Source organism: Dromaius novaehollandiae, chromosome 8, assembly GCF_036370855.1.
Source record: "Dromaius novaehollandiae isolate bDroNov1 chromosome 8, bDroNov1.hap1, whole genome shotgun sequence".
Lineage (NCBI taxonomy): Eukaryota > Metazoa > Chordata > Aves > Casuariiformes > Dromaiidae > Dromaius > Dromaius novaehollandiae.
Window position 1 is genome coordinate 36,762,978 of NC_088105.1, and position 23,682 is coordinate 36,786,659.

At 54.8% G+C, this 23,682-nt stretch overlaps 1 protein-coding gene across 3 annotated transcripts in view; it reads right to left on the reverse strand.

Moving 5' to 3' along the window:
• Positions 1-23,682, reverse strand: part of SSBP3 (single stranded DNA binding protein 3) — a 92,389-nt gene that overhangs the window by 17,560 nt on the left and 51,147 nt on the right. For 2 of the 3 annotated variants that reach the window (XM_064516234.1, XM_064516233.1), the window contains exon 5: positions 7,286-7,375. The exons of the other annotated variant lie outside the window; for it this stretch is intronic. In XM_064516234.1, coding sequence (XP_064372304.1) covers positions 7,286-7,375 — 90 coding nt within the window. The remainder of the gene's footprint in view (positions 1-7,285; positions 7,376-23,682) is intronic. 3 annotated transcript variants of the gene reach the window in all.

Sequence of the window (23,682 nt, forward strand, 5' to 3'; positions counted from 1 at the left end):
ATTTTTTAGCTTAATTGCCGTCAGAGAGTAAAAGGGGCACGCGTCCTCTGCGGGGTGCCTGGCTGGGGCACCTCGGCTGATTTAAGAGCAAAAACAAGGCACTAATCCTCTAAAAAGGTGGCAGGGCTGGTGTGCTTAACATGCTTCTCACCTACTACGAAATCATCCTCTAAGTCACTTCTGAAAATGTGACTTCGGTCCTCAACGTCTCTTTGGAAAAGGTTACCCATGGTCACTGACGGACACAAGAAAATCCGTTTAAAAGAACTCAGCACAGCATCACTGTGACAAAACTCTCCTTAACGGGACGGCGTTTAGGTCTTTAAAAAACACGCCCTGGACATGGGGAGGTTTGCAATACAGATGAGGCCGTCCGCCTGGTGTGCTCAGGTGGCCACGGCCGCTAGCCAGCCCGCACCTCCACGTGTGAGCCCCGTACCACCTCAAGCGGAGTCCCTGGGGTGCCTGCCCGGCTCCTCCACCTCCGCAGCCCACGTCCAGACCCGCTAACCAAACCGTTGTTCCAGCCCTCGGGAAGGGTTTTGGAGCCATAACTTGTATGCTCCATGAGTTTAAGGAAAAACAATGCAAAAACGGCTCCGCTCTCACCTTCCCCTGTCACAGCCTCCCCGATGCTCAAGCCAGGGGCACGCGGGGAGATGCCAGCAAGCTGCTCACACCTCGCAGGGCACAAGCCAGCTGGTACCCACCAGCTAACGTCCTCGCTTTCTGGCAGCCTCGCAACAACGCCTGCTAAAACTCACCAGCCCGCAATAATTTGAAGATCCAGTGAGAAACTTAATGGGCACTTAGTGCCTGAAGAGCTCTACAACCAACTGCCGCGTCCCCAGGTTAATAATCGAAACCCCAGCGGCTCTGAGCTTGCTGGAGGCACCGGCAGGCTTCTGCCAGGTTCTGGTTCACAGACTAGGAGGTTCACGTTCCTAGAAGAAATTCCCTGCCCCACAAAGCAGTCTTCTCCTATGCCCTTCCTGAAGTCCGACCCTCAAAGCCTCTCTGAGCTGCCTGCAACACACCCGAGCCTACCACCAAAGCCAAAAACCGTTTCTACAACAGATATGGTTTCGGTTTTATTATGCAACAGGCACTGCCTAGCACCCCACCGGAACAGAGCTGGCAGAAGAGCCCAGAAGAAGGGCCATCTTCTGCTTATAAGGGACTTGGCCTTCGGTAGGGACGGCAGCAGGAAAGCCCACCCTGCCCCAGCTTTCCCCGGCCGTGCCGTGTGCTGGGACTCTCCGCAGCAAACCAAGCGGCTGGCGGGCACGCTGACTGCGAGGGAGGCCAGCAATGCCAGGAAGGCAGAAGGTGCCGGGTGAAGACCCAACTGCATCTTTCTCGGAGAGAGTAATGAAACGTTAACGCTGGCCAAATTCCCCAGAAGACCTACTCGGGGAGACGTGGGCAGCAGATCTGCCTCTCTTGCATCTGGGGCTTCCAAGTGCAGAATTCTGATTTTAAGGAATATGTTAAACACAGCTCTTCAGGAAACAAACCCATGTCAGCTGAAGCCAAGAACAGTCACCTCCATCTGGATGGAGCGCCCGAGAGAAAGTTGACTGCAAATCCCGCCATATGCTCCAGACATTCGTTACAAAAGCTTTGGGCATCCTACTAAACTTCCAGAGAAACTTTCTCTGACACTCGCTTTTTCTTTCCTTCAGCCTTCCTCTTTCATAAGCCATGTTCCTTCAAAACTTGTAGAGCACACGCCTTGCACTACAGGAGAAAACCCAGCAGGGCTAGAAAAGCTCATAGCATTAGGAGTGGCATAACCAGCCCTTCGAGATCAGCCTGGCTCTAGCTTCCGCCCACTCTTACAGGGTTGGTGCTACAGGGGAAATACGAAGCTCACAAACCAGCTCCAACACAAGCCCACTGAGGGACGAGGCTGGTTGGTCCTGCCTGACCCCTGCGAACAGGCACCGCCGGTTCATCCACGCTGTTAATCTGCAGTCCACTTCCAAATGCGCGCGCCGCTCGCTCCCCCAGGAAAAGCCGGCAGCCTGTCCTAGAGCAAATCATGCTCTTCCGCTACATCACTCGCCTGGGTCAAAGTAATGATTTTCTGCCCAGTTCAGTAGAAGGTGACTCATCTCTCTCCAAAGCAACTAGGCTGTCGTTCCCCAGGGTTGGCTGGTTTGGTGTAAATACTGAAGAGCTGCTGGACTCACTGACACCGCCTAACGCTGCCCACACAATGGTGTGCAGCTCTCCTGGCTGCTTTCCTTGCTAACATATTTATGTGGTGAGCGTGCTCTGCCTTTGGCCATCTCCTGTGGACTGCTGGATGTGCCGCAGCTGGAAAGAAACGGCTTCGGGTGTCACGAGAGAAGGAAAACTCTGCTGGCCTCCAGCACCGAGCTCTGTGCATGCTTCTGTTGCTTTTCATTTCCTCGAACAGACAAAGAGCTGTCAACAGCGACGCTGCTCAAATGCCTTCGTGTTCAGGGATGGTAGCTCGTTTATAGGAGCTGTAGGGTCCAACTTTGAAAATGGGACTACCCACAGCCAAAAGGGAACCCTAAAAACCCCGAACCTCCGTCTCCGGAGGAAGAGAAGCAGCTACGAAAAGCTCTAAATCGTACCTTTCTGTTCCGTAAATCTTTTCTCTAGCAGCAAATCCCTTCCCTGGAAGCTGCGCTGGGAGCACTATTCCCAAATGAAACGGAGATGGACAAAACGCTCCTTTTCTCGCAAAGCCAGTTTTCGTCGCGAACAGCTGGGAAGTAATACAGACTCTGATCTTTTAGTCCAGCGCTCCCTGGAGAAGAGTTACATTACCCTTCCCGGGGAGGGGAAACGTGGAAACGGCCGGAGGAAAGAGCACATCTCACGATGGGGGACACTCCTCAGGAAGCTGGCTGAACGTCGGCTAAAGAGATTACTTGAGAGGATTTCAAATCAAGATATCCCCAAGAGGAACCATTAGAGATCTGAACTGTGTGCCCTGCTTCGGCAATCTCTGCGGCTCAAACACATCCCGCCTGTTCCAGCGGGCTCTGGGAAAGCATCTATTGTATCTGTGACACAGACAGCAGATCGGATACATCTTGACATTTATATTTGCTTCCCGGGATTTTCGTGAAGTTCCCTTTGGCTCGGAGAAAGGGAAGTTTCTCTTGCAGTTCTTGTGCCGTCTCCCAGAAACTGGTTCACAGAAGCAGCAGAAGGGACTAGACAAGGCTAGCAGCGGCCACACAGCTTCTGCTAAAATTAGGAGTCTACAGAGCAGCAGCAAATCTCATGCGAATAACATCAGATTGCAAAGATTTCTGCCTCACCTGAAGTTGCAATTCCGACAGAAAAACCGAGGACAGCAAGGCTGACGGGGGAAGATGGTGGCCTCTGGGGGGATCCTTCCCATTTCCCTGACTTTGCCATCTTCATTATCTGTGGACAACCTTACTGGTCGGTTCAAAGACGCCTTTCCTGGGATGCCTGCTGACCTCCCACAACTCCAGGGTGGGAGACAGGACGGGCAGGGAGGGAGGTGGCAGCAGGCTGGGCGAAGGCCAGGCCAACGCTGAGATGCCGCTCCAGCGCGTGATCGCAAAGGTGCCCGTCCGCCAGGGCCGTTCCTCCCCGCGGCGTGGACCGATGGAGAGAGCTGCAGCCGGCGAGCGCGGCATCCCGCAGCAGTCCTTGGACGAGACCTTGGTGGCACCGGCACCGGAGGGGCAAGAGCAGCCCGGCTACCCCTGGCTGGGGAGCCCATGACCGAGTGAGGGCAACGCTCAGCTCACTACAGCCAGGACAGATGTGTATGCCTAAACCTCACATGAAATAAAACCAATGGTAAAATACCCACACTGGCTCTGTTTACTTATGCTCCTTGATGGAAAAGGCTCTGCACAATGAAGAAAGAAGTCACTTCAACAGAGCGAACTAAACGGCTCGAGAAGCACTAGCAAGACGTCCATGGCATGACCAACAGACGCTAAAATGGGAGCCTGAAAACCACGCTGGGAGAGCGAAGCCGCGCCGCGGCCTCCCACTGCCAGCTTCGCTTCCATCTCGCCGAGGGGGTAACCGTGACCTACTAAAGGGACGCGTTCCTTCTGCACGGCACGGAGGCAAGCGGAACCCCCCCCAATCCGAGAAATCCCACCGTCCTCCCCAGCTCCCGAGGCTTCTCTGCATTAGGGGGCAGTGTAGGAACACCGACCAGCCGGCGCTTTGTTTTGGTGCATCTCGCGCACTAACTGCTGATGCATAGCTAACACAGCCACAGACATTGATTTATGTTCAACTTTCCATTTCATCAGAGAGAGTGTTACAGAGCTGCGCAGCGAGTTCGCGCTCGGGAGACCAGGCACAGCCACAGAGGGTCTCTGATTATTGGGTGTGCGCACGCTCATTCCCCCACCTCCTACGCCCCATTTATGTGGCATTAGGAAGGTCTTACACTTCTATTAATAGCTTTTATTTTACCTTGGGTAAAATAACCTACATTTCCCTGGAAACCCCCCTGCCCCACTGCTGGAGCAGAAGAGATCCATCCGAGGTATCTGCAAACGGGCATCAATTCGGCTCTCAAAACAAAAGCAGAAACGACTTTGATGACCTTTAGGAGGATGAGCAACGGGTTTGTTTGCTCATTTTAAAGGAACAAAGAAGGAGATTTAAATAAAAGCATCTACTCAGGCTAGCTGTGAACAGGGCAACCTTTTGTCCGGAGAAGGGTCTCATGCCAGCCGCTGCAGTTTGCTGGCACCGCGCAGGGCTCAGACAACTGAAGGGTGCCCAGGCCTGTCCTTTCCTACCAAGCACAAGGTTTTGGGAGAGACTCTGAAGCCTGCATTTCCCTCTGGCCCCGAGCCTAAAGGTTGCTGCTGAACTCCAAGAGAAGGAGCAGACTCTCCAGGCAACCCGGCAGCCTGCAGACAGGTCCCTGCGGGTGCCACTGCTCCTCTCCTCTCCCCTTCCCAGCAAGCCACTTCTCTTCCAAGCAATTTCTTGCCTTTTTTTAGGGCCACCGACTCCCAAGAATGGTGCATATCATTTTTTCCCCTTTGCCAAACAGGGCTGCACACTTGAAGCTGCAGAGCTTGTGCCTCCAAAGGTGGCAACTCCGGATCTCGGCAGCAGGCACCGAAGCGACCTGAGCCGTGCTGGTCTACTCCCCGCACAGCTCCCGGTTTGATGCTCCCCTACGCTGCCAGCACAACGCAGGAGAGGCTCTGCCCCCAGAGCCTTCTCCACTTCCAAAGCCTTCCCTACAATGACATGCCCATGCCTCAAAGCCCGGCTTTTAGGCCTGACCTGCCAGCACGGCACTGCCAGAGCGAGACAAACTCCCGATCCTCCCTCTGCCCGCGGGTCTCGCCATGGCTGGAGACCGCGTCCCGTCCCACGGCTGGCACACAAAGGGTCAGGGAGAAGAACCGCAACTGTTTCAATCCTTTGCATTTCCTGTGACCTTTTTGGTTTTGCCCTCTTAACTTCAGCGCTTTAATTTCCTACAGAGATAAGAAATTAACCCCGAGCTGCAAAGGGCCCAGCGCAGAGCCTCCAGCACACCTCGGCCAGAGCTCGTCTCGAGGCCGTCCCGAAGCTGGAGCGAGCTGAACGTCTACACCAGACCTGGGGGTGATGTTCGGACCCCGTAAAAGGTGGGACTTCACTTCTCCCCTCCTCCCCTCTACCCCCGAGCGGGGAAGGGAAAACCAGACGTTGGAGGGCTTTCAGGAAAGGCAGCTGAGAGGCCACGTGCGAGCCACATGCCCCTTCCCTCCTCCTCGCCCACGCCACGGCCAGGCGAGCACCCTCCACAGAGGCGGGGGCTCCGCTCGGCACCGCCGGAGCTGCGGGGACCGGGCGCACGAGGCGTGCACGGCCCCTTGTTTCTGCTGAGGTTTCAGGCAGCCCTGAAGAAGCCAGAAAGGAGAAGGGGGCAACCCTGGAGCCTGCCCACGGGAAGCACCGAGCATCCACAGCGCGTGCGGGGCACGGCTGGCAGTGCTCCCAAACGCCGTTCCTCTCCCTCGTCTTCCCCCCTCCGTTAAACCCAACCCGTAATTTCGAAGTCTACCCCCAATTTTAGCTAGCTCCTTGACTCGCACGGACCTGCGGGGATGCCTGAAAGGACAGTCCCCTCCGCAGCAGGATGAGGTCAGGACTTGGGAAACACGCTTGCTGGAAGTCGCAACTTGGCACTCGGATTGCTGGCAGCAGCTACGACCTGCGAGATAGCATCTCCCCTGTGCACTTCACCCCGTGTCGCAGAGCACTGCGACAAGATTAGCCTGTTTTAGGGTTACCCATCAATATCGGATATTCTTATTTTGTCATAAGCATGTTCAGGAAATGGGATTTCTCTCCAAAAAAAAAAAGAAATAAACCCTCCTTCCCTCTTCCCTGACTCCCATGAGCACACAAATTGTGATACCGCACTAAGATAGCACCATAATAAATCACAAGCAGTTTATCAAGTTCGCCTGTCTACTGCCCAAGAATTTCTCCCATATACAAATCACAAGCTCAGATAAAAAAAGCAGCTTGCCAGAGCAAATATTTCTTTCAGCTGTTACACTGAACATTCAATCGTTACATGAACAAGTGCTTATTCCTGGAGAAATAAGATTTTAATGCACCAACACTTTACGTTGCTACAAACTAGTGCACACCGTGACATACAAAAAGAAATAAAAAAACATTAAAAGTTTTGAAAACTTCTTTTCCAAGTGCTTGCTAAAATCCTCTTCATGAGCATTACTCAAAACATACTTTACCTCATCTTTAATCAGAGCTTAATGTGGGAGGACAAACGAATACGGAAACTTTAGGAATTTTGCTAGATATTTGCTTACAAGGTGCCTCGATGGCGTTCAGTGATTTGGACTTGCATTGAATCCGCTTCTGCCTGTAGCCGTAGCTTAAGCCAGCATTTGTTAATGCTTTTGGTGATTGCATTTGGAAAAAATCAAGTGGTTAACCAGAGGGGGAAAAAGTTTCAGGAATCAAAATCCAGAATGTTTTCAATTATGCATGTCTGTTATGACCAAAGAACAAATACAGTCTCAACCCAAACACAAAACACGCAGCTGGGGGAAAGTATCAATTGTAAATACAAAACAGCCTCTACAAGCAACAAATAAATTTGCTTTAAGGCCACAAAAAATAGAAAGCAAACGTGGAGCAACAGCAGAGCATTGGTTATTTATATACAGGTCATCTATGGCTACGTGAGGATCCCCCCGGAACATCACAGTGCTGGCACGGACACACGTGCGCCCCGGCAGCGGGAAAAGCGGCAGCCTACCTGGAAGAAACCCGGCGGGATGGGGCCCCCGGGCATCCCGTCGTTCGGGGGAATGTTTCCAAGCACGGGACTCGGGGCGGCAGCTGCGCTCTGCAGGGAACAAAACCAGGACAAACACGTTGGTTTTGAGGCGGAGGGAAGGAAAACGCCGTCTCTCCTCGCCGCGCCACGTGGAGGCAATTAGCACGGTACCGCCGCGTTTTGCCGGCCCGAAGCTCGCACGCCTCCTTCCCCGGTTTTTGCTGCTGGCCGGCGCTCGCTCGGCGCTCGCTCCCGGGTCTGCAAGCGAGCCGGGCTCCCCGCGAGGCCGGGAACACGCATTACGTTAGCCACCAACAGCCAGGCCAAGCTCAAACTTGGCCAGGGAGAAGATGGCCGTGCAAAAACTGGGAATCACCCTGGAGTTCACTTATTTATTCCAACAGACCTTGAGGCTTGTTAATCCATCCGAGGCTCTCATCTAACGTGTTGTTTCAGGCACAAGCTATTTTAAGGCTTTTTATACGCTTCTCTTCGTTCCCTACCCCCCTGCACTTGCCGTTTCGATGCCGTTTGGTCCTGTCCTCCGAAAAGATGCTTCCCCCCTTTACGAGCGTGCCAAGCTTTTATTACTATTTTCCAAACGGCGTCCTGCAACGACTGCCAAGCACCAGCTGCGTGCAGTGCCTCTGCTCCGGCCCGGCCGCGGCTCCTCCTCGCCGAAAGCCTCGGCATGGGCGGACGAGCCGCCGGCCGGCGTCGCTTCGCCCGTGGGGCAGCGGGAAGGTGCGAATTACCGGGACACCGCGCTCGCTCCTACTTAGCAGCATTACATAAGGCTCCTGCCCGGAGAGGAGAAGAAAATGTTCCCCAAATGCTCCTGCGGACAAAACATCCCCTCTGGGGCAGGAATAACACTTTTGCTCTTGAAGCGAGACAATAAAAAACCAAAACCCTCCGAAGAGTTGCGCTCGCGTTTACCTGCGGACAAACGAGCCTGCGTTTCCAGCTACAAAGAGCCTCAGCACCGCCAACCGGGTCCGAGTTGGACCCTCCACTACACAACGGCTCCTCTCCCAGACGAGCTCAGGCAGCCGCAGCCACGTAGCAGGAGCAGCGCCCAGGCTCGGTTTTAGTCCCAAGCCTGCGGGGTCCTGACCGCACCGAGACCCGGCGCGCAGGGCGATGCCGCTGCAAACTGCAGCCGTGCAAGTCCCGGGCAGTGCCCCTAATTTATGTGGCACAGCCAGAACGGAGCGAGATGCGAGCAGACAAGCCAAGCCCAAACGCCAAGCCTTGACCAGCCTGGAAAACGAAGGACTATTTTCCTAAGCTTTGCCGAGAAAGGACCCCAAAATTTGGCTGGGAATCTTGCTCTTCTAGACCACAACGTGGTGCAAGCCGAGGTCTGGGACATGCTAACTGCTCCCGCACCTCCCTCGGGTTACGGGTGCCTTTTTCCCTCCGTGTGCTTCTCGGCAGGGAGAGCACCCGGGGGGGATTCAGGACGGAGGGACGGGAGCGGGGGACCTCGCTCGGGGCAAGGGCTCTGCCCCCGCGCCCGCCCCACCGGAGAGGAGCGCGGCCCGCGGTGGCTTTCCCACGCCGGCGGCAGCCCGCCGCAGGGCTGCGAACGAGGCGTCACGGACCAAGCTCTCCAGATAAACAGCGAGGACCAGATCTGAGTGTTTTTACAGTTAATAAAAAAAAGTCCTGGCAGCAAAAATAAGCCTACCCCTTCCAGGCTCTTTTTATACATCAGACAGCAGCAAAAATAGAAAGAAGAGGGAGTGAACCCAGTTCTCCCCCTCCCTCCGTCCCCCCAAGTGGGTCAGCTATAAAAGTAAAACCAAATCTTAATCCAAGGCCATGAACATATTGCAGTTTCTCTGCAAAGCAGATGAATGTTCTTAATGCAAAAATATATAAGACCAAGCCCCAAACTGCAGCAAGTCCATTTAGAATTTCCTTTATTAAACCCTCTATCACGCAAAACGCTTCCCTCCAAAGGCGGCGAGCACTGCAGTAAAGCTGCCAAGGTGATATTTTATGGTTTCAAGAGATTTCCAGCACACCATAATCCCTTGCTGGGGAATCTCCCAAGGCGAAACAGATCCCAGACCAGCTTGGAATAAAGCCATTCGCCTATCCGGGCATCGCAGGGCCCGAAGAGGCTGCGGGAGAACGACGCCGTGATCAGCAAAGGTGTTGTAAGCGTGGGTTCGACACCGTGCAAAGGAGGCAACTCAAAACTCACACCGACGTTGGCACGGTGTGTTCAGCAAATGTGGCAGCAAAATTGCCCCATACGGCAGCCAAAAAGCATGCAATAACGCACCGCACCTCGGGTGCAAAAAGAGCCTTGGCCTGATATATGGATACAGCTTTTAAGCCTTCGTATTGAACCAAAGCATGGTGCACACCACCTTCCCTGGGCAACGGGAAGCAGAGGAAGGAGAGCGAGGCAGCCAAAGAAAATCATTAAGCAAATGCACATTTTTCCGCAAAACCACAGAATATTTTTCCATGATAAACACCCCCAACCTCACCTATGCATCTGCAGTGAAAATGCATTTTTAAAGTTCCTTGCACATGTGGCGCTTGGCAGAACTCAGTAATTAAAACCCCGCGAGTGCCCTGAGCGTACTGCAGGATGGCAGCCAAGCTGGTCAGTCCTCAATGAATGATTTACAAGGCTGCAAAACGACATTTTATTTCGCTTCATTCTCCTCCCTGTCGCCACCGCTAAGGTAAACGCCGAGGTACCTTTCGCCGTGGAGAAACGACAGATGCGTTTTGTTGAACCGCAGCACATGGGCGAACGCCAAAGCGATGGTGGGGCCGCCAGGTCCTCGCACCGAGCCCGGTGTGCCGGCCGGGTCAGGCTCCTCCACTGCGGTGCTGCCTCCCGCCGAGGCTCCCGTCCAGCAGGGCGGCGGGATGAGGAAGAGGAGGGCACCCAACCTGGCCAGCCTTCGCCCCAACCTGGAGAGCCTTCCAGCACCAAGTCTCCGGAAAAATAGGGCTGATTGCTGACTGCACCCACCGCGGCTGCGGGCCCTCGGTGCAGGAACTCCTGCCACGAACCCCTCCGAGCTCAACGGCGGCCTCCAGGTGCGGTGGGAAAAGCAGAGAGAAGATGAAGAGCTGCTTAGGAGGAGCGATGCCACGGCTCAGAAGCGAACGACGTGCCAGGAAAGCTGGGGCGCGTTCTGCCACCAGCGGTGATTAGTCAAGCACCGTTAGGGCTGCCTGCGGGCTAAAAGGCAGGGCAAATATTTAAGTGCCTAAAAACAAATGTGGGGCAGCCGAAGGTGGTGGGTTTCTCTGCCGTCCTGCCAGCGGGTCCTCGGCAGACCCCCGGCTCTGCCCGGGTGCTGCTTTGGGAGGACGTTTGGTCCGTGCTGGGGATGCCGCGGTGGTGCCGGGGGACAGCAGGCGACCCAGCCGTGTTTGCACCGTGCAACACCGCGAAGTCTTGGTGCCACCGCGTTCATTATCGCGTTACGATCACGGGCTGTTTTCATTTGTCTGGTTACGTTACTCTTTGCCAGCCTCAATAAACACGCGGCATTAGGCAAATCACATCTTGTTACGTGCACCTTGACGGTCGCTTCTGGGTGGTAAAACCGGGCTGGCCGCAGCCACGGCTGGTGCCGAAATGCAGCTGGCGCACGGCGACGGCTCGGGTGGCCGGGCTCAACCGCGGCCACCGTGGAAGCGGGGCAAGAGCAGCGAGGGAGAGAGTCCTCTGCTTATTTAGCTAACCAGGGCTCCTGATGGCCGTGCCAAATTCGTGCTTGTTCCAGTGGCAATGCGGGACCCGTGCCAGGTTACGGCACGTCGAGCCCTCTCCTGAAACGGTACCTTGATGAATAAAAAAAAAGGTCACGGATCCAGTCCCTAAAATCATCCAGCGATTCCTGGGATTGTTCAAATCCCTCCGCACTCCCGGGCTGGGTTTGTTACTGGCATTCGACTCGAGTGGGAATTGGATAATTCACCTCCTTACAGGGGGGCCAGTTTTGCGACAGCGATTGCACAGCCAGGATGCATGCTCATTTGCATTTATTAGATGGTAAATTTGTTCTGTGCTGGAAACAAAACGCAATTCTTGGGGCATATATATATATATATATATGTGGGAAATATATATAGCTTTCCCACATACGTTGGATTTTTTTTTCTGTTTTTAGTGGAAGCAAGCAAGTAGAATTATGACAATCTGGATCACTGCGTTTCGCTTCCAAACCTAGACACTCGGTTAACACACCAACTCGGTATGCCAGCAGATGCCGTCTAAGCCTTTAAATCGCACACTAATTGCACTAATTGAGCTAACAGTCTCTGTTTCGTCTCCCTACCCTGAGTCAACCAGCGTCTTCTGGTACTGCTGTAGAGATCCAAGCTGTTGACTGTAGTGTTATTTTGTCAGCCATTAAACGATTCATCAGAGTCATTAATTGATTTATTACTGCTGCCTGCAAGTATAGCTTTGCAAATAAAGAATGATGTAGGTCAGAATGCAATAGAAATTGGACAAAACAACACAGCTAGGAGCCGGATACTTAAATTATCTGTAGGAGTCCACTCATGCAGGCCCACTGACATTAGGTTAAAGGGGGGGGAAAAAAAGGGAAAAAAAAGCAGGAAAAAAGATGTGCCGTTTGGCTGCGTTGCCAGAAACCCTGCTAACTGGAACAGCGTATCAGCAGGGAAAGCCGCGGTACTAAACAGCAGCCTGCCCGCGCGTGAGGCAGCCGCTCGAGCCGTCGCCACTGCCAAACACTAGCGATGGCGCCCGCCCGCGATGCCGAAACGGGTGGCCAGGCCGGAGCTGGAGCCCATCCGCTGCACCGGCGGGCGGCCGTGGCACATGGTTTTAAATCTCGCTTTTTCAGTAAAAGGGCTATTAAACCCAGGAAGCCAGGAAAAGCTCTGCGCCTCCGCTTACGCGACGGCCTTCCGCGCTGGAAGGCGGCCAAAGGGAGCGTGTCCGGCTGGGACCGACCCCGGCAGGAGGGGAGCCTTTCCGCGGGAGCGCCGCGCTCTCCCGGGAGCCGAAAAGCGGTGGGGAGCCGTGGAGAGCGGCTCGGCAGCGGGGTTTTTTTGCTGTTTTTTTTTTGGACACCATTAATGATGTGGCTCCTCCGCCTGCTGCAGGACAGACCCGAAACTCCCTCCGCAGCATCGCGTCAAGCTCCTTTTAATGCTCCCAAAGCGAGGAGGTCTCCCCCGACGTACCACATGTACCGGGGTAGGCTCTGCCCCAGTTCTGTGGATCACCCTTTTTCTTTTCTTTTTTCTTTTCTTCTTCTTTTTTTTAACCACAGGTGGAGTTGAAATCTTGGCTAGATATGAAAATTTGATAAGCAAAATGAAAAAGGTGGCTCTGGGGACTCCCTCCCTGCCGACGGCCGGCGGTGATTTCCTGCCACCCTCCCTCCGCCCCTCCCAAATAACGGCAAACTCAACCCCAGACCTGTGCTGTATCTTTCCATGAGTCACCAGCAAGACTTAGTGGGGTTTCGTGGGCCGAATCCTGCCCCGCTGCACGTGACCGCCCTCTGCCCCGCGTCCCCACCCCGAAAGCCGCCGTCCGCATCCTCCCGCGCTGCCCAAGGAGGAGCGGTGCGGGGAGCAGCCACGCCAATGCACGCAGGTAGCGGCTGTTGAAAAACAGTGGCTTTTTTTGGTGTTTTTTTTGTTTTTTTGTGGCTCTGCTGCAGCTTCACCCCCAAGCAGGACGGGCGAGCGGCCAAAGCCGCCCCGCTGCAGAGCACCAGGGCTCGGCCACCCCAGGGATGGACGCTGGCTCCGCCGAGCCGCGTGGCTCCCTTCTAGCCCCGCTCACCGCTTGTCTTGAAACCTCCAGTCGAGCGGTTCAACCTCCGTGTGCCTCCGCCAAAGGACCTATTGTGGTTTCTGACAAGCCCCGAGATAAGCCTTGCAGCGTTTAGGTAGCTTAAGATAGCCCCCGAAAGTCCCAGCCCGGCCCACATCAGTGTCGTGTTACTCCGGTAATTGGTTATTTCATAGAGAAAATAAATACCTGCCAAAAAGAAACCGTCCCTGAGAAGGCACTCAGCAGCCAAAGTTGGAAAGCTGGTGAGCTACGACGCCTCCGACACAGTTTCAGCACAAGAAACCACCGCTCACCCTCTGGATAACACGCTGATCCTTCATTTCCATCACCTCCAGCTCTCGCCTGGACAAATTCAGGGCCGTCCCGCAGAACCAGCTTACCCAGACCAGCGCTAAGGTGGCCTGAGAGCTGCAGACCCAGGAGCTCCCTGTATTTTCTGGAGGATGCATCTCCCTCGAGCAAGAGCAACCATGTCCTCACTGCCCGCTCTTGATCCCCGCAGGGATCTGCAAGGCTCCCACCAGGCCGGGCCGCCTCACTGGTATCCCAAGGGCCCCCTCTCCCAGCAGGAGATGGGTCCGACAGGTCCCAGCTCGTATCAGCAATATCTATTCTACGTCACATTTGAGCCGATTCCTCTGCTGCACATTCGGGGTGCTGCAGTTCTGGGTTGCGCACTCACCCAACTTGCTTTGGTGAGCGCAGAGCTCACCCCGACATCCAGGGGCTGTTTTTCATGGAAAACACACACATAGATTTTTTAAAACCTCAAAACACTGGTGATGAGATGCTGACAGCCAGCAGAGGAGTACAAAACCCCCAGAGCCCTGGGCACCCCGCCACAGACGAGTCCCACCACCCCGGGAGGCTCTCGGGAGCAGGGTCCTCGCCTCTCCAGCCCGGTTCTGCAGAAATGGGACCCGAGCTGCCTTGGGGAGGCAAGTCCCGGCGATGGCATCCCTTCCCCTCCTTCCCTCCCTGACCCGGTGTGCCTGCGTCCCACGGACCGTGACGGGAGTTTAATGAAGTTAACGCGTTTCACCACGGAAGCCAGTCTGGCCATTAGGGCAGGGCTGCCGGACCCCTCTCCCGGCTGCTCCCGCTTCCCCTGGGATCACGCTCTGCGAAACGGGGAGAGCCAGGCTTGCCTGCTTGACCCACGCCGCAGACACCAAGTCGTCGCTTGCCCTAAAATTTGTGCCCTGCAGAGCTTTTACGTGCGGGCTGGAGGGCCAGAGCAGAGGACTTCGGATGTGTTTCCCCCCACGCAGCCCCAGAGGAGCGAGGGGCAGTGCTGGAGGACGGCCGCTGCCTCAGCTGCCACCACCCAAAACTTACTGTAAGCAAGAAACCAGCGTTTGACGAGTTTGTGGTCACTTTACGGGCATAGTCTTGATGTGCCTTTTTTAAACCCTGGCCCTGGACCACCGGCACAAGCTCCCATCTCCAGCACAAGTGCTCAGAGATGCTCAGGACACATGGGTCACCCCCTACGTTCCCTTGTTTTCTTTGCCTACCGCACAGGCTTCGGAGCACGCGGAAGAAATCAGCGCACGGGTCAGGACTTAAGCAGCCTGCATAAACAGGTAATACCGAATTTAATTGGACTCCAGTTAAGCCTTTTCATCTCATTAAAGCTGCCTTCATCTTATACAGCGAGGTTTTAAATTTAATAATAGAACACTCCCACACCTCACGGTAATCTGATTAATGCCGGAGGATGACAGTATGTTGACCATTTCGTACAGATCTAAACATCAGATGATTTTCTGCATTAGTCCCATCTTTGGGTTGGTGGTAGCATCTGTGTTGCATCAATGCAAAAAAACAGAAAAATTAAGCCCACCACACAGGACAGCGTCCTCTTGCCAGCCCAAAGCCGCCGTGACCCGTTGCGTTAAGCGCTGCAGCACGTTGGCAGCAGCTCTGCCCCAGGTCCGCGCGCGCGGGGCAGGACCACCACTCCCGGCTGGTGCAGATTGCCCGGGATCTCGCAGCCTGCCCCACGCTTGAAAATCACGCTGTTTGAAAGCCTTCTCTGCTGCTTTTCACATCCGCATCGTGCCGACACCTTCCGAAGTCCCTCCAGGGAGGAGGTGTGAGGAGCAACAGGAGAAAGAAAGAAGAGCCCTTTGCAAACGAAGTACCAGCCTCCCTGGAAAGAGTCTCCACACAAAACAGCAAGGCTGTTTTATTGCTTCCTATACAGCGCTAATACCTCGTAACTGCAGAGATTCATAACAGGTTGCTGCCTCCTTGGAAGGACGCTTAAAAATTAAGCTGCAAATGATAGTAAAAACAATGGTTACACAATTTACTCATAACTTTCTATTTCCACATCAATAAACCTCCAAGCTGAGGCCAGCTTCACCTTCAGAAGAAAACCTCTCCGTTGCAGAGGGCTCTTCCAACGCAGGGCTTTTTGCGTGGGCACCGGCACGCGCCTTCTGTCACACAACTGCAGCTGATTTCCCGCAAGTTTTAAATACGGCTGGTTTGACTCTAGCCCTACCAGCCTACGCGGACTGCAGATACGTTCTCAAATTAAGGGAACGTGCGAGAGATGAGCAACTTCAATGGTGCACGTGGGTCACTACTGCCCCAGCTAAGCCCTGACAAACCTCCCTTTCTATCTGGCATCGCACTGATTCAAACGGGGTCAAGACCAAGTCTTCAACTCTACAAAGAGCAGAGATGGGAGAAAAAATGGTGGAAGGACTTCCTCCCAGCACAGGCTTGCTGCCTTAACTCCAAACCACCACAAAGAGCAGGGCACTTGTGTTTCCCTCCAAGCCCGTCATGCCTTCGCCACCAGCCCCCGGGACACTCTGCAGACAACCTCTGCACAGGACTGGGGGCTGGTGTCTTCTCCGCTGCAAGCCCCTGGGCTTGAGGTTCCAGGAGTTAACTGGTCTTCCTTTATTTTAGGATGATAGAAGGTAAAAAAATAGCCTGGGATAAAGCTTTGTGCATTGGTAGAAGAAGAAAAAACAGATTCAGAAGAGATTGTTGCAGTACGATCATACCCTCTACCCAAATGCCATTAACATCACTCCTTTGGGACACTGAATTTTGCTGCAAGGGATGCTTTTTGGTGAATACAAGTTTAGCTTAATTATACTTGTAATATATACAAGACTTGTGTGATTGCTTAAAACGCACTGTCTGAGAGCCACACAGCAAGGAAACCCTCTTTTGGGGAACAAAAGCAGCAGCTTATGGCTCAGCCAGGACCGAGCACACCGGGCGGCATCCCCCCCACCCCCTTAAAAAACAACCAAAAAAGGGAAACAAAACCCAGCGCCATTGTTTTCACATTTGAAGCCCGAGCTTTAAAAAAAAAGGCAAAACAGTTCAATGGTGTTTCAAGCTAATACCGAGCTTTTTCCCCTTGTAAAGGATAATCTGAGACAGCAGCTCCACCAGAGCAGCTTCAGCCACAAAACAATAGGATTTTAATCTCTTAAGTAGGCGGCCCCCTTATCCCCGGGAAGGAAACCCCTCCAGTCATTTACAAGTTTGTAAATAAGGATCTCGGTAGCATCTCCCGGACATCTGCTCCGCAATCCTGACAGTGTTACTGCTAACATTTACAAACATCCTTACGCAAACACACATCACTCTCTGCTGATCTTGCTTTATCTAAATATATCCCAAGGAAATAACTTGGCAGTGCTGCAAAATTTCGCAGCAACCAAATTAAAGGGGGGAAAAAAAAAAGGTGCGTGTGTGTGTGAGGGGGCAGGATAAAAATGAAAGGTGTAAGACAGACTAAACAAGAGGCAGCTTGCTCTTGCATGCAAGCGTGTGTACCCAAGGGTTACGCAGGAAAACTTCTTGGAAGTTAAGTAAGGCTTACGAGTAATTACTGACAACTGAGCGTTTGAAAAACTAGTACTTCCTCTACCTCCGAGTGCTGTTCAGCGATGAGAGCTATCCGACGGGGAACTGGATGCTGGATGCGGAATCACGTACGCACCCGCGCGCCCCGGCCCCGCCGGCTGCTTGACCTGCAAACCCAACGCAAGGGTTAAGCTGCTTGGGTCTCCTGCGACTCTGGATTTGGTACGTGCCAGAAAGGTGGTGAAAGAAGGTATTTTCAATGTCCTTATTGAAAAGCTTCACAGCAACTCCTTGTTTTAATCCCCGCGCGCGGGCTCTTCCTCCGAAACTCTGGGAATAAACATCTGCGCTCCCCACGGCAGCCCGGGGCTAACGCGGAGCGCCGGCACAACGGAGCACTTACAAACGCGCTTGCAACTGGGAGCTGCCCCATCTTACGGACCCAGCAGGTCTCTTGCCCCATGTTGCGAGTGGTGAAGCTATGCACGGAGGCCGTGGCTTCGGCGGGAGCATCCCAAGGCCGCTCTGGCCTGGCTGCAGGACCAAGGTGCAGCCGGAGAGCCCTTCTCCTAAAAACCCTCCGCGTTTTGGCAATCTTTTTCCCAAGCCATCTGTCGCAGGCAGGAGGGCAGCGTGCAGGTCCTGACCCAGGCTGGACTGACGGACGGCCGTCCAGCCGTGGAGCGGGATGCGCTAAAGGTTGTCAGCAATTCGTCTTGCAGGCCAAGCTGGGGACATTTGCCTGAAGCCGCTTTGACGCACCTCCGTTTTGCAGCATGCACAGCGTCTTTTAAAGACAAAACCTCCGTTTTGCAGCATGCACAGTGTCTTTTTAAAGACAAAACAATTCCTTGAGGCTCTGCGAAGAGGCAGCTGAAGAGATCAAGAAAATTAAGTTCCTCTCGCCCTTCTGTCCCCCCATATTCGCTCCTCGGGAACGTGAAGGGCACCAGGGATGGTGCAATGGGAGGACGGTCCGGGAGCCGCGGTCCTGCCACGCACGGGGACGCTGCCGTCCCCCTCAGCTGGTGCCATAAGAGCTACCGGCACCTCTGCAAAGTCCCAACACCTCAGCACAAAATCAACTTCCAATCTAAACATTAAAAAAAGTTTATGAACTCTCCAGCACTGCCAAAACAGCTCAAATGGATTTCACACAATTAGCAGCCTGGAAAATGATGTAAATACACAGGTATTAATTACTATAAATTCTCCTCTAATAATCCCAGCAGCAGACATGCCAGGCTCTTTTCCAGCAATCAATACTATCCATTTAAGGGTCCACCTGCCAAAAAAGTTATATAAAATAATCATATAAAATTTTCATTAGATAATGCAATTGCTTAGAACTATTAATCTGCCGCTCATCCATCCCCCCGTGACGCCCAGCTTCACCGGCTCCTCCGTCACGCGACAGCCAGGGCAGCCCCACTTCTCCTTCCCCACCCCACGCGGGCGGACGGCTTCCACGCTGCCGAAAGGAGGAAACAACTTGTTTTCCTTCCCTTATACTTAGCGGTTCCCTCTGGATTTGTTTCTTATGTACCCACGCAAGCCATACAGAGAGCTCATGGATCTAGTTCAGGTTTTTTTTAAAACAAAAGGAAAAAAAATACCCACTGAACAAAGCCACCAGGAGAGGTAATTTGCCAGAGTTTTCTGCAAAGTTGTGCGAGTTAAAGCAGATGGGTGCTCGCTCCCTGCAAGGCTTCTCGCTTCGCGTGCCGCCGCGGCGGCGGTGTGATTACGAGGGGTCACTCAGCCACATGCTCGCCGGCACGCTTCCCTTCTGGACAGGCACATGGACTCGCGCTTCGTCTCCTTTCATGCTTGCTTGAAAGCTGCAGCGAGGCGAGGCGCTCTCCAAAGCAAGTTCTCTTATTTACCTACCTCTGAAAAGCCCAAATTAAGGAAAAATACCGTCTCTCCAAAAAGCAGGAACGTGGTTGGGGAGCTGCGGCAGGGCGGGGAAGCGCTACGCCTCCATGGTGGTGCCGGCTGAACCCCGGGAGGACCACGCTGATGGCCCAAGGCCACCTGGCTTTCCTCGGTCCCCAGCGCCGCTCTTCACCTTCTTCTCCAGCGGCCCCCGCGGCACCGGGCAGGTAACCGGGCCGTGCAACGGGCACCGGAGCCCCGAAAGGCGGTGGGAGGAGACGATACGCAGCGGGAAGGGGGCTGCTACGCGCCCCCAGCCATTTGCAGAGCTACGGATGGAGCAACAGCAGAAAAGGAACGAGCAGAAGCTGCCTCGAGGCGTAACGGGGGGCAGCCGAGGCTGGGGACCCCCATGCGAGGGTGCGACGGAGACGCCAGGGCGCGCAGACCGTGGCAGTGAGCTGAAAAAGCTGCATGAGCCCAAGCACACCGCAAGCAGCAGCCACGTGGTCACCAGCCCCTCACCAAACTCGACCAGCCATCCAAGCCAGGGGCATGAAACGGCTCCTCTGCTAAAGATGTTTTTTTTTCCCCCCAAACCCTCCATGTTGGGGTATGTGAAAGCAGACAAATCACACGGTCACGATTTTCGGAACCATTTGGGGCAAAGAATGAGACCTGGGGGCAGGTTACTTCAAAGACGCGGTTTTGACTGTAAGCCCTTCGAGACAGGGACCGAATCTTGTTTGGTAGGTGCCACGCAGCTCTGATGCTATGTAAACATTAATAAACTGAAAGCATGCAATACAACTTTAATTCTGTTTTTTCTTTTAAATCAGGAAGCTGTTGGCTTTGGCAGATAGACTTCTGTTTCGCAGTGCCTATACAAATCAGTGCTTCTGCTTTTTCTGCCTCGTTATAGTTTGAAATTGCCAAGTAAATTTTGGAAGGGGTTATAAGAAAAGCTAGATTTAAATTGGTAATCTAATTTAAAAGGAAAAAAAAATCCATGGCTTTCTAAAAACACCACACCATTGCACTACATGCACTTAAAAACATAGTTTTCCCTCGTTCAAAGGATTTACTAACGGCTAACGAGGACACTGCCAAGCACGCGGGCCAGGCAGCGCAGCACGTGGCGCCTCGAAGGCGTCCCAAACGCGGGCGGGATCTCACGTCGAGAACAGGCACACGTAAGAAACGCTTTCTTATTTTTTGCAATTTTGCATTTCAACTAGCTGCCCTCATCGGTAAAGTTACAGTCGCTGTTTGCAACGATACGTTAAGCGAATTCGAGTGATTGTATAAAATAAGCCATTGCTTCACGCTGGGAACTGCAAGCGGAGGTGACCAACCTTACCGAAGCTCAAGGACCCCGGGCGAAAGCCCCGAGCGCCACGCGGTTACGCCAAGGAGCCCGCTCTCTTCGCGCGCTTCCGAGCATCTGAATGCCAAAATACCACATTTGCTTAAGCCTATTTTCCCGCGAGCAGCTGTCCGTTATTATTCCGCCCCGCCAAAGGCGACGGCGAGCGAGTGGGTGCGGAGCAGGTGAACGCCATCTGCCCGGCCCCGACAAGATGCCCCTTTCACTGAGACAAAAAGCCGGCGGCTCGGTGGCCGCCGTCCTCGGGCGGCGATACGCAGACCTTTTCAGCGCTGCCGTAACCTCTCGCAGGCGCTCGAATGGGCTTTATGTACCTACAGAAGCGGCGGCGCTTCTCCTCCCGCGCCGCCACCCTCGCGCCGGGCTGCGGGGCGGCCGCTCAGAAAGGCCCGTAATTGACTTGCCTACTGATCTGTGAAGAGTAAATTTTTCACAAAAGGGCCCTTAAATAAAAAAAAAAGAAGAGGAAAGAAAAAAAACATCAAATCCCTCCCCTCTTACAACAAAGCGGCAGGTTAACAAAAAATTACCATTTTCAGCAAGCGGCTTTGTAGCGCGCTCTATGCAATGTTACTGATAAGTATTAAATACGCCAACGGAGGGAAAGAAACGCCTTAAATCGAGGCAGAGGTGGCATGTGACCTAAAAAAGACCCAACCGAACCAAACCAAACAAGGCTTTGACCTGCCTAAAAGCCAGCGCGGTGCCAATTCACCACGCTGCTGCTCCGGCGGGGTTGGGCACTGCCCCGCTGACCGCGGCTCCCGAGCGAAGCCCCTGCCCTCGGCGGCGCCCGTGCAAAGTCCAGCGCCGCGCGCAAGCTGCCGGCGAAGCCGGAGGGAACAAAGCGGCCGGACTTTGCCCGGGAGGCGCGGGCGGGCGGGCGGGAGCGGCGCCTCGGGCAGCGCCACGCGCCCCGGCGCATCTGCCACGGCCCTAAAATCAACCGCCAGCGACAGACTCGCAGCGGCCGAATCCAAGTTGGTGAATCCACGCTGGTGTCTCCCCCCACAACCCAGCGGGCTGGGCAGGGAGGGGGACGCCGGTGCTTCAGAGGCGCTGGGGCTAGCTCTTGCTTAGGACCCCCGCGTGCCGCCCAGAAAGCAAAGCCTGGGACCGTCCAGCATGGTTGTGCTGGCCACCACAGCACCAAAACGTCTCCAGATGCTGCGTGCAGAGGGGGCCCTCGGCGTGCAGGGCCGGGCATGGCCGAGCTCCCGCCGGGAGCCCTCCTGCGGGGCTCGCGTTGGCCATCCTGCCCCGGGAGAGCAGGGTGGCGAGGCGGCGGCGAGGCTCGGGTGCAAGGGCCAGGCAGTGGCCGGCAAAGGGGAGCCACAGAACAGGGCATGAGTCTGATGGGGGCCCGTTTCCTTGCTGCTTTGGCCCAGGGTTTTGGTGGAGGGGTCTCCCATGTGACCAACACAGCGCGCTGAAGGCTTCTGCCAATGCTGCTGTGGCAACTCCTTGGCGTCTCCAAGGTGGGCTTGGAAATCCTTTGCAACAGTGCGGCTGTGCCCCGAGAGGTGGGGGCTGCCCCGGGGGAGAGGCGACAGCAGCACTGGGCGCTGGGGGAAAGCCTTGCTGAAGGAGTTTGGGGAGGCTCAGGAGACCCCGAGCTTGCTACGAAAGGTGAGCTCAAAGGAGCGCCGAAACCTTCGCTTCCAGTTTTGAAGCCACACAGCAAGAGGGTTTGGTAGTGCTGCTCAGGACAAGGGGCCTAAGATCACACACGACATGTCTACCTCACTATCCTCTTACGAGGTTTTCAGTGCTGCCGGGGAGAAAATAAAAATACTTTTTATTGCTACAAGACGGGGAGCGGGGCAGCATCGTAGCACATGCGACGGCGGCAGAGGGGGCAGCACGGCCCCTCGTCCAAGCCGGGCCAGCCCGTACAGCAAACGCTGAGCATCGCGTACGAGATCCAGATCCGACTGGTACTTCCAGGCAGGGAATCGTGTTTCTCCCTCAGCTGTGAATCACCGGGCACGGCGAGTACAGCGGAAACCCAAACAACCCCCGCGCAGCGCCCGAAGGCTTCTGCGATCCCCGGCGTCGCAGGGGACCTCTTTTCCTGGAAGGAGAGCACACATCTCGTTCGCGGTCTCTCGGCGACCGGCTGGGAGCAGCCTCGGACAGGCTGATCAGAAACGCTGGGGTGTCCAAGTGTCCAACCCACTGGATTTTTCAGCGCAGCCGTGCACTCCCTAACGCGCACGGAGAGAAGCCATCCTGCTTCAGGATGGAGCCAAAGCTACTCGCGACGGACCACATGAGCCCAGGCCTGGGAAGGCCAGCGAAGGGGGGTCTGCCTTGTTTCAGACCAGGCTTCAGGATATTTATTCCTGCAACTTCCAAGGTGAGGTTTTAAAACCAGTAAAAAAAAAAGCATTGCCCTCCACGCAGCATCTCACAACACTTGGGCGCTGCGCGGGTATGGAGCTGCCAACCACCCCGTGTCCATCCCCTGCAGAAGCAACACCGGCTCTCCTAAATCTCCCCAAGTCCACCAGACCCGGCATGTCGCTCCGGTCACGCTCTAATGCAAGACGCGTGACCTCCTAAGTGCCGTATCTCACGCTTGCAACGCCGTAGCTTGTTTTGTCCCTTGGGGAAAGGGGGTTTTATTTGAACAGCATGTGGCCGGGACAGCAAACCAGTGTTGCTTCACTAGCAAAGCTCTCGCAGTGCCGACGCGCCTTAAATCTTAAGCAAACAGATCAGTTTTGAAACGTGTCAAACTCGAGCAAAGATGCAACACGTGAACGCGCGCATATAAGGCTGCGGAGATCCAGTGTCAGGAGGAAAAGCCTCGCCTGCAAGCCCAGCTAACAGCCTCCAACAACCGCTGCAAAGGGACGCGGCAGTGCCTCTGCTTCCCCGGCAGCCTGCTCGCCCGCCCCGGCACGCAGGGCTCCTGCCCTTGCGCCAGCCGGCAGCAGGCAACACGTCCCCTCTTCCACAGCTGCTTTGCTTTGCAATCTGGCAGCTCAGCTGAAACCAGCCATCAAAGCAGGCTCGAGGTGAGACACCGGGTTCTGCGCACGGGGAGCCGCGAGCAGGCACGGGCTCCGCTCCGCCACGGGGACTGTAACCTGTTGCAGAGGGGCAAAGCAGATGGCTGGGAGCAGTAAGATCTTAAACTGCTGCAGCGAAACCTGCCAGAGTGCATCTGTCAAAGCCCTGTGGAAACATATCTCCTGGCATATCTGACTTGCACCCAGCTTCCTCCTCCCGGCCCCGCTGCCGTTACCTGCGCTAACGCTTCCCAGGCCGTTCAGAGAACCGAAGAGGAAACCGCGGGGGAAGGCAGAGGTGGGCAGGAGCCCTCTGCGCCTCGGCGAGGGACCTTTCATGCTCTCTTTGTGGTTTTCCCCGCGAGCGTCACCCTCGGGGGCTGGCGGGGCCCTGGGCTCACCACGGGCTGGGTGGGATCCCCCCCCC